The sequence below is a fragment of the Cryptomeria japonica genome, chromosome 5 (assembly GCF_030272615.1).
Source record: "Cryptomeria japonica chromosome 5, Sugi_1.0, whole genome shotgun sequence".
Classification (NCBI taxonomy): domain Eukaryota; kingdom Viridiplantae; phylum Streptophyta; class Pinopsida; order Cupressales; family Cupressaceae; genus Cryptomeria; species Cryptomeria japonica.
In genome coordinates, this window is record NC_081409.1 from 683,240,694 (window position 1) to 683,251,808 (window position 11,115).

Here is an 11,115-nt window from a genome sequence, read left to right on the forward strand (position 1 = left end):
AAGGTTCCTTTCGAGAAAACACCTACAAATGTTTAAAAAGTTCGTTCACACAATTCCACTTGGAAAAGAAAGCGACATAAAATAAACCCAAGTAATGCAAGTCCCCTAAAATTGACAACATTAGAAACATCATTAAAACCAAATTGATGAGGTATCACTGAAAATAGGCTCGTACATGAAAAGAATAAAAAACACAATATGAGCTCTATGTACTTGTATTGCAGACATTCCATAAGGCACATGGGGGAGATGAGCCAGAACATACGCACCCTAACTTCATGGGTCCACGTGGACCTCCAACTAATTTCTTTTTTCCATCCATGTAAACCATTGAGTGGACTAATAGAAAACACATTTTTTAATTTTTTAGTCTATTTGCCACATGTAACAAGATGATTTGTCCAAAATGTCAAAATTTTGCCATTTTGATGTGCTGATCGAAACTCGCCCTGACCCATCCCGTCAACTTGTGTGGTGTACCATTCGAGATGGACATGATGATCGCATAGAATTCCATCACATGACCATCCTTCTATCCAACTTGTTCTCATTTATGGACTGCCATCACCCTACACTCTTCCTTGTTGTAGCAATAACTTTGCATCCTTTCCCTTACTTCAATCACATTGCTTGCAATTTTCAAGCACAAAATAATTCTATGCTCCCAACTCCTTGCCATTTGAGCCAATTTTCCTTGTATTCTCTCTTGCATCTTCTCGACTGTTTGATTCATTTCACACCAAAACGTGTTCACTCGGGATCTTAGAACATGCTCTCTCTAGATACCAGTCTCCCTTCAACTTCGGCGATGGATATTCTCTAGCTCTTCAATGATTGTTACACCATGCAAACTCTTTAGGTATATATGTGAAACATTTTCTTTCACTGGTTTTTTCTCTACATTATTTGTTAAATAGGTGATGCCATAACTACACTTACTTCCTCCCCTTTTCATCTTATATGTATTGACAAGAGGATTTGAAGGTGACCCCAGACATGAGGATTGCTGGGTTTTTTGAGAATCTGTCTTCAACCCAGGTGAGGATTATTCCTCAGCAAGGCCTTCCATTATCCATTTTTTTTATGTTTTGTTGTTTCTAAAATTTTAAATGTTTAGTTAAATTTGTAACTGTAATCTTCTCTAAATTTTTTTGGTTCTTCTTCTAAAAATTTGTGAATGCTTGTTTTGGTTCTTGTTCTAAATATTTGTGGATGCTTGTTCTATGATTTTTTTCATAATTTTGTGTTTATTAACACTACAATCTATGCTCATAAACCTGTTGACTGCCCATCAATAGTAACACTAACATAAAGCTTATCTATGGCAATCTACAATATCTGAAATCAACAGGTTCTGTAGACCACAAGTTCATATCCCTGCATTCAGGAGGAGACATGATCAGGCCTAACAAATTACCCCAATCCATCTTTTTATTTTCAGACACAACGGAGGTCTTGCCATTGCCCTGAAGATTCCCAGGCTTCACTGAATATCTCTGCTTCTTCTTCAATAGCAACTGGAAAACTCTTTCCCAAGTCTCTTCACCCTGTTTATCAGTGAATGAAAGGGATGCTGTGATCTTAACAACTTGCAAATATTTTCGCATCCACCACAGTAGAATGATTGCATAACTTAGTTGTTGATTCAAGCTCTCTAATGCATTAACTAACAAGCAAAATTCTAACCAAAAAAGTATTTTGGTATAAGGGTAGCAAGTTCCATTGTACCTGAAATTTTTTCCAGTCTTCACAAGCTTGAGCAATCTTTCTGATCTCTTCTTGTCTGTGTTGTGCTTGTGCAATCTTGCCCATGTCAGTAATGAGAACGTTTTGATTAGAGTCAGATTGATCATGTAGAATTGCTGCTATCTCTTCATCATGTCTCATATATCTCTCTGGAACTTCTTGGAGTTGCCTTTTGGTAATTTCCTCAACATTTTCGACTTGGACATTAACTGTATTGAAAACTATTCTGAAAAGAGTCACACGTTGTTCCTATTCATTATATATATTAAATGTAATTTAGAATAATAGGTAAAGATTTTGATGATTTTGTATTAATAGATAGTCTTAATTTATATGTCATTACAGTGAAATAAAATTAATTATTGATTATTCTTGTTAATGAGTGTTCCATCAAAGGATTACAATGAAAAAAATTGTGATGAATAGCCTTCTTCAAATATTTAAAATAAATACTAAGTACTATAATATGTTTGAGAACTATCTTCGAAAATAACTAAAGAAAAATGGAGAAGGCTATTTCCTAAGCAGAAAATGGTAGGAACTGGTCTATGAAACAATTGGTAGTACTATGGCTAAGTGGAAATCTCAACAACATAGAAGATTGATAAAGGTATGTTTCATATATATTGATTGAGTTTTGTCATTGTGAAACATGTCTCACAAAAGAAATGTTAATGACACATGTGCCCTACCTCCAAATGGTTAGATATAATGGATGTAATGAATACGGATAAAAAGTTAAAACCACAAGAAAACTTGTGCCCTACCTCTAGGGAAAAAGTTTAAATGTGCCATAATATGTAGGCTTGAGCTTCTCTAGTTAACTCTTCTTGAGAGTAGAATGTGTATATGATTGCAATCTCAAATATACCACATCCCCAACCTTAAAACCATTCTCTATCCACTATTGATTAGCATACAACTTCTTCTAATTTTGTGCATGTTGTAGATTTGTTTTTAATATTTTCATGATATATTGACTTTCTTGTAACAATTATTTTGCGTTAGGGACTCCAATGTCTCAAAACAAAACTTCAATGAAGTTGGGAGCCTCATACCCATATAATTCCATAAATGGTGTCATTTTAATAGACATATGATAGGTGGTATTGTAGCAGTATTTTCCAAGGTGCAACCACCTAATTCAAGCTTGCTACTGACCATAAACATAGTTCCTGAGATACCCTTCCACCCATTTCTTAACTATCTTCAACTGCTCATTTGTCTAGGGGTGGTAGCTTGCACTAGGAGTAAGCTCAGTCCCACTCAATCTAAAGAGCTCATGCTAAAATATATTTAGTGTAATGGTGAAAATTAGGGTTTTTCCAATTAAGGTAACAAAGCCACTAATTATTCTTAATTAACCACCACATTAAAGAGGGTTGGACCTAATATATCTATTTCTCCATTTTACTCTTCATCTCTCCTTCCATCGTTTCATCTATTTCTCAAGTTATATATCTTTTACTCTATCTCTCTCTATTTCTATCCTATCTTTCCCCCTCTCTTCCTCTCTCCCTATTATTCCCTATTTTTTTATCTCTTTACTTCTGTCTACCTCTCTCTCCCCATCTCCCTCCCTCTTTATCTATTTTATATATCTATCTTCACATATATCTCTCTTCATATGTATCTCTCTCACAAATGTACACACAAACTTCCTATTTCACCCTCACCATCTTTATCTCTATTTCTATCTTTTCCGCTCTTTATCTCTCTCTATACCCACTTCTATTGATTGTCTCCACCACCTTATTCCTCTATATCTTTTTCTACCTATATCTCCATATATTTATATCTCTCTCCCCATTCCTCTATCTCTTTCCCTATCCTCTCTATAACTCTATATATCACCTTTTATCTATATCTCTCCATCTCTCCCTATTCCTTATATCTTTCTCAATCATTCTATCTCACCATCTATATCTCTCTATATTTCCCTCTCTCTCTCTCTCATGATCTCTCTACCTTTATCTCTCCCTCTACCTCTGGATCCATTTCTCTCCCTCTTCTCTCCGAACTTATTCTCTTCCCATCTATCTGTAGACATGTCTCCCTCTCTCTATCCATCTGTTTCTCTTCCTTTCCCTCTTCCTATGCCTTTATATCTAAATCACTTTGCCTCACTATCTCTATCTCTCCAAATTTCTTATTGTTGAACATTACCAAATTATTGAAGTAGGGGAATGAATCAACATATACTAAAAACTTGATTAGATATAAGTTCTTATTTTATCATTCACTTCATCAACTCTATATATGAAAACATAACCAAAACTACTAAACCAAGCACACATGAACACCAGTATTTTTACATGGAAAACCCAAATTGGAATAAACCACAATGAGAATCAATATCACAATATATATAAAATTGATTATAGAGTTTAAGCCAAAGGTCAGCAAGCTCACTACACTAGAAGATGACTTGCAGGCTAAGGTGCACAACCTTAGGGAAAGATATAGTAGTTATTTGCACATGCTGAAGATCACTTCTTTAGGGAAAGATACGATTTTTCTAATACAATAATATAAACAAGAATGAATCATAGGAAAAACATCTACCATAATGCTGACAATAGTTCACAATTTAGTACACATCTAAAATAGGCTATCTCTATTTTGCTAGACATTTGAACTTGTTGGTGTAATTATTTATTCTTATAGGATATAATTACACTTTACTTAAGTTAACTTAGGATAATACATCTCATCGTAGTTTGGATATGAGACACTTAGGGAAGTGTGCACATAGGGATGTAGCTTGTAGGAGAAATTCCACCTTTTGTGGTATTATCTTGCTATTACACTCCACATTCGGTGGGTCATCCACCTCTTGTGAAATATTATATTATTTCTCCTACCTCCCCCTACTTTTTCTTACCTACCCTTGTTTCTTATTGAGCCACATGTCATGATTGTGTGCTCACATATCCATTTGGCCTTGCCTATATAAGAAGGCCCATATTCATTGTATTGGTTAATCCAGTTGATCATTTGTATATTGATGAGAATACAGTTTGTTCTTGTCATACTTTTATCTCTCTTTTGTGCTTTTCATTGTGCCCTTGATCTTGGCAAAATCTCATAGAACCTTTGAAATTTATCACAATAAATTTGTACACTATATTCATATTCTTCATTACATTAATACAATAATTCTGTTCTTAAAATATCAATTGTAACCTCAATAACATCCACTAGGTCAACCTAAGAAGATGTCATGTTTTCATACAAAAACACAAGCCGAAAATAGTCACCAAGGCAAATACAAAAGGAAAATGAAATATGTGAAGGATCACATCATGTTGACACACCTTCTAGATACACTAAAAATAGCTCCCATTCAACCATACACTATGACATCAACCGACAACCATATGAGTCAGCCCAAAAGATGAAACATTTAACTTATGCCAATACAAAAATTCAAATATAAATCTAGGCCACCAACAAGACTTACAAATGACAAAAAAAGTAACATAATGCATTAGGGAACCTTAAACAACCATCTACAACACTTCCCCAACTGCAAGCCAAAGAATGCAACACATTCCTCCACACCACTGCACTACAACTATGCCAACCAAAACTTGGATATAATTATCTTCAACTGTAGATTGCCTATCCTTTTAAAAAATGAGATTTAACGAGAATGTACATGCACAAACATTGTTTTGAAACTACATCACTATTTGATGCATATCTGCTACATGTTGAATCAAATTATATGACACTATTCACTGGAACAGTTAAATAGGACTAAAACATCAGATCGATATACAAAAAATAGCAACAAATCTCCAGAAACATTACAAGACAATATGTTGTTCTATTTAGAAAGTCTTCAAGTGAGTTCCATATATCCGCACACCTTCAACTTCAACTGATACTCACTAAACTATATTAGAGTATGCAAGTTATATACTTGAACCAACAAGATGACATTACCAGACTACAAGACTTATCACCATAGTTCCTAATCTTCACCAAACATCATACCATGTACTCTAGAAAATCCATCAATGAATCTTCACACACTTGCATGAGCACATAGTTACAATTCACATTCCACCACTTTGTACCACCGCATCATATCAGACTACATCAGAACCAACCAAACTACATCCAAACCAACAAGTTTGATATCAATGACAACACAAAATTATATTTGCAAGAATCTACCCCTTTGTTATTGATGGCAACACTTATGCAGATAAAAAATACTTATCTCTCAAAAATACTTCCCCCTTTGACATCAAGAACAAAGGGTAACTCTTCTCTCCTTATTGGATCTATATTTATAAGCTAATTCTACCAAGCTCTACAGTTTCTCAAAACTGAAATCCCAAAAATGAGAAGTCGACATGTTTAGCCAACATATCTTCATCCTTTCACTGTATTACTTACCAAAATAGACCATCCCAAAAATTGTCAACATCTTAAGACTTTTTAACAGGACAAATCCCTAAGATTTGCAAGGGGTGAAACCCATGAACATATTATAGAGGAGAGGATTTAACTTTGAAATTCACATTGAAGATGCAACTCTACTACATAGTATCAAAGGCATCTGGATTATTTACTTCTTTCTCTACCTTTTCTACAACCTCCAAAAGCTTGATAAGAGAAGACATTTGTAACTCAACTACATCTTTAAGAGAAAAAAAATTGTCTCTTGTATTTGTTTTTCTAGTCATGTGCATGTAGGGCAATGGGATCATTCATGGGGGGAGCCACTTATGTACACAACCTATTCTCCTTGAGAAATAATGTAATCTGAACCTTCCACTGCAAGTAGTTGGAGGCACCCTCTAGCCTATCCTCATATCGAACACTGGTTGCCATTACGAAATAAAACCCTCGAAGAGATTGAAATTGAAATCTTTTTGTTTTTGTTTTTTTATATCCTGAAACTTGTCTCAAAGATCCTTGGATTCGTATTCAAAGTTTAGGGCTTTGATACCATGTTAATTTCTCTCTAGAGCCTAGCTAGATTATTATTCCAATAAATACTTTATACCTAGACTTTTATGCACATAAAATAAAAATTTTCAGATCTAAAATTTATGAACAACAATACATTGAACTCTTTAAATTAAAATTATGTAGTGGAAAAAAAAAAACAATCCACAAAAAATTGACATAAATAATTTACCCTAAAAAACCTTGAAGGGAAAAACCAACAAAGAGAAGTTTTATTATTACCCTACCCACATAAGAATCTTAAAAAATGCAGCAAAAGTATAGTAATTTACAAGAAGAATTTCCTCGGCTTCTCTCACTGAAATTCTCTTTCTCCCACTTCCTTAGCTTCTCTAGGAAATTCTCTTCTTCTTGATGTGTCTAGCTCTTCCTCCACACTCCAATTTATAGTCCTCTCATGACCCAAGATTTCTAAACTAAGATTAGATTTTCTAAAAGTATTACTCCAAGATCTACAATTAGCTTTCCTAAAATATAACTCCAAAATCTCCAAACTAAAATATATATTTTTTAAAATATAACGTGCTTGTTCACTAAAGATTACAAATTTGTTACTTTACATGAACTGAGTGAATGGAAAAATATTTTTGAGAAGCATGAAGTTAGGGCCCTCAACTACTAGGCCCTCTCCCCAAAATATTTATATTGATGTTGAGTCCACCATCCATTCCCAATTTCATGTGGTATGTACAATGCTCTAATCAACAACTAGAAATTTGTAGTTAGCATAATGAAGATTTGGTAATAAATATTAATAATCAAAATGTTAATGATATTGATATTGAGATCACTTATGATAATAATTGTAGTATTATGAATTGCAACCTAATCAATAATGTTTTTTGTTATTCATTTATAATCATGTCAAGCCAATATCAGATAATAAACACATTATCCAAGACATTTTCATTGTAGGGTGTGAAATTCATATAATGATCAATAATTAATATATTTAGTGTTAACGTGTACCACTATTTAATTATTGATTTTAATAAGTTTATATTAATGGTAATAACAATAAATGAATATAGATAAAATAAATTTGAATTTATAGTGAGGTTTATTTGGAATTGTTTTGGTCTTTGAAAGGTTACTTTGGGCTTGTAGAAAAGAATAAATAGTTGGGAAGGTTTTTAATTACTATTGGAGACATTTGAGTTGTATCATGTGGAAATTCTCCACCATTAGACCATAGAATTCATAATATTGTTATTTTCAGTTCTCAACACATTTCACGCGGATTCATACTTTACAACACCTTGGGGCCAACACAAGTCATGTGAGAAGCTAAAGGTTCAAGGAATAAGTATGTGGTTTCTAGTCATTTGTAAACAAGTGAAGAAGATGGAGTAGAGGGACAAAATTAAAGCACAATGATAAGGGAGTGAAGATTGAGAGGCTATATGCAGAATACAATTGGGTGAGTGGATAGTGCAAGGATCACTTGCTTTCAATTTGTATTTGAATGTAGCCAATGACAAATGTGGAAATTTTGCAAGTGGTATTTCTAAATTTATGTGTTAATGCATGTGAAAAGTCATTGTGGCAAATTATAAATGTGTTTGTGAAATTAATATAAAAAGAGATCTTTTAGAGGCTAGATTATCTCCATTGAGTATTTTTCAAGGTGTTTCTTACATCATTTTTTTATATGTATTTTTTATTGTGGGATGCACGGTTGGATAGTCCTCTTTTGAACCCTCTTGTCATGACTACATTAGATACCTAATTAGGCCTAGTTGCCAGACCTATTTTGCATTTCATAGTTCTCTTAAGTTTCACTAAAAGGAGTGTTGATATAATTATTTGATTATATCTGGTTATTTATATTTACTAAACTAATTCATTTTAATTATTTAAATAGGATAGAATAATCGAATACATGGGATTTCATTCTTTGATGGCATTTTACATTTTGTTTTATCTTCTAAAATATAGAAATATAATTAAAACAATTTTTGATTTCTTGTTTTGCTGTCTCTTGAACATTCTCATCAGATTTGATAACTAATAACTATATATAATAACCCTTTCCTATTATTGAACAAGAAATTACATATTTATCTCTTTATTTTTTTCATATTGAATTTTAGCTATATTTGTGTTCTACATCATGTGCAAATTTACTCTTCTATAACCACCTAGATCTAACCATGTATTTGGATTTCAGTTAAATCCTACAACTTTTTGCAGCTTTCACTTTGTTCTTTATTCTCGTCAGCCATTGTTTAGGTTTTTTGCTTGCAACTTGGTCTTAAAGCAAAAGCTACTTTAAATCATAGCTGGCCTTAGCATGAACTGGAATATGTTATTGAAATTCGAGTGAGTGCATGTCCAATAAAACTGAGCCGATGGCTTATGTAATACTCATTGTCATCTGTATTTACTATTTATATTAAAAAGATCAGGCAAATTCAATCTTATGTGTACAATCAATCAAGGGGGAGCATATAGAGATCAGTTGTACTGTTTTGTACTTTGCTATAGTTACTTTTTAATTCTAGCATACTCATAAAATGAACTTTTTGCCTTGGCTCCAAGACTATTTCCACGACTGTAATAGTCTTGCATGTAATCCTGGTGTATAAATTTCCTGAACAAACAGGGATGATTATCATCAATCAGTTCAGGGGCAGGACTAATCTCTTGAGTGAATCCAGGAGCATAAAATACTCCAATTGATAGTCTTGCCTTCTCCTTGTTTGTTATTGCTCTGTGTACGACACTCTTGTATCTTCCATTGGTCATAACCTGCAAATTCAGCTTCACAACTTCAGAAAAAAGAAAAGAAGGAATCTTAAGGTAACAGAGAGATTAATAACTTTCATTCTCTGGTTTCAGGTTTCCAATTTATCATTCCTAGATATTGCCTCTTTAATTGTTGATAAGGATAAGTAAATTACCTCAATCACATTTCCAATATTGATGACTAGGGCATTGGGAATTGATTGCACAGTCTTCCATTGGTTATCCTTGTGGATTTGTAATCCAGGCACTTCATCATCTTGCAACAATAGTGCCAGGGCTACCTGATCTGCATGAGCACTTAGTCCTAGAACTAGATCAGGTCTAAGGCAGGGAGGATAGTAATTCATCCTCATTTTTTGGTATGCATTGCTAAATTTCTTCTCAAAATAGTCAGCTGGCAACTGCAATGATTCAGCTATCAAAGCCAACAGTTGCCCAGCAAGTCTTTTAATTTCAGAATTGTATGCATCTACATTTTCCCTGCAAAACCCATAATTTTTTTGGTCAAACATCAGCAAGCTAAGCTCTGTTTTCATTGATTCTATCAATAGTAAGTTAGTAACACTAACATAAAGCTTATTTACAGCAATCTACAATACCTGAAATCAGCAGGTTCAGTAGGCCACAAGTTCATATCTCTGCATTCAGGAGGAGACATGATCAGGCCTAACAAATTACCCCAATCCAGCTTTTGACTTTCAGACACAACGAAGGTCTGACCATAGCCCTGAAGATTCCCAGGCCTCACTGAATATCTCTGTTTCTTTTCCAATGGCAACTGGAAAAACTCTTTCCCAATTCTTTTCACCCTGTCTATCAGTGAATGAGGGATGCCGTGATTAACAACCTGCAAATTATTCACATCCACCACAGTAGCATGATTATAAATCCTAGCAATTGATTCAACTTCTCAAATACATAAACTAACAAGTAAGATTTAAAAAAAGTATTCTGGTGTAAGGATAGCAAGCGCCATTGTACCTGAAAAAATCCCCACTCATCACAAGCCTGAGCAATCTTTTTGATCTCTTCTTCTCTGTGATGTGCTTGTGCAATCTTGCCCATGTCAATAATGGGAACGTTTTGCTTAGAGTCAGATTGATCATGTGGAATTGAAGGTATCTGTTCATCATGTCTCACATATCTCTCTGGAACTTCTTGGAGCTCCCTTTTGATAATCTCCTCAACATTCTCGACCTTAATAAGAGATCTTCCGAATGTGGGTAAACTATCAAAATCAGCTGAAACCATTGCTCCTTCTGTAAGCTACCGAAATATTCAAACTTAAGAAAGTGCAGTGCAGATTGCAGAGAGAAGCAACAAGTTTTGGTGGAAAACCAGATTTTTGTGCATGTATATATAGCAGTAGCTCTAAACAAAGGCTGTCCGAGTTGAAATTGGAATCCACATGCTAGTGCTACACAGGTCTGTGGTTTGACTTCATAACCAAATTTGAAAACTGAAATTCATAAAAACGTGTTGAACAAGAAAATTCTGAAGAATTTTAACATTGAATTTTCATCAACAGTACAAAATTTGAACCTTATTGCTGTCAAATCAGCGTTGGAACGCATGCGCTTGTTGTGTTTTCTTGTGAGAGCAAGACATGGAAGTATCAAAAAACGTTCTCCACTT

At 34.0% G+C, this 11,115-nt stretch overlaps 2 protein-coding genes across 2 annotated transcripts; both read right to left on the reverse strand.

Annotated features, from left to right (window-relative positions):
• Window positions 1-1,319: 1,319 nt before the first annotated feature.
• On the reverse strand, window positions 1,320-6,594 carry LOC131040693 (S-norcoclaurine synthase 1-like). The gene is made up of 3 exons (XM_059220831.1): window positions 6,532-6,594; window positions 1,729-1,995; window positions 1,320-1,547 (listed from the first exon to the last, which is right to left on the reverse strand). The coding sequence occupies exons 1-3, from the start codon at window positions 6,592-6,594 to the stop codon at window positions 1,320-1,322; spliced, it is 558 nt and encodes a 185-aa protein (XP_059076814.1).
• Window positions 6,595-9,088: 2,494 nt separating this feature from the next.
• LOC131040688 (protein SRG1-like) lies at window positions 9,089-10,791 on the reverse strand. The gene is made up of 4 exons (XM_057973639.2): window positions 10,462-10,791; window positions 10,080-10,327; window positions 9,636-9,960; window positions 9,089-9,483 (listed from the first exon to the last, which is right to left on the reverse strand). The coding sequence occupies exons 1-4, from the start codon at window positions 10,729-10,731 to the stop codon at window positions 9,220-9,222; spliced, it is 1,107 nt and encodes a 368-aa protein (XP_057829622.2). The 5' UTR covers window positions 10,732-10,791; the 3' UTR covers window positions 9,089-9,219.
• Window positions 10,792-11,115: the final 324 nt, after the last annotated feature.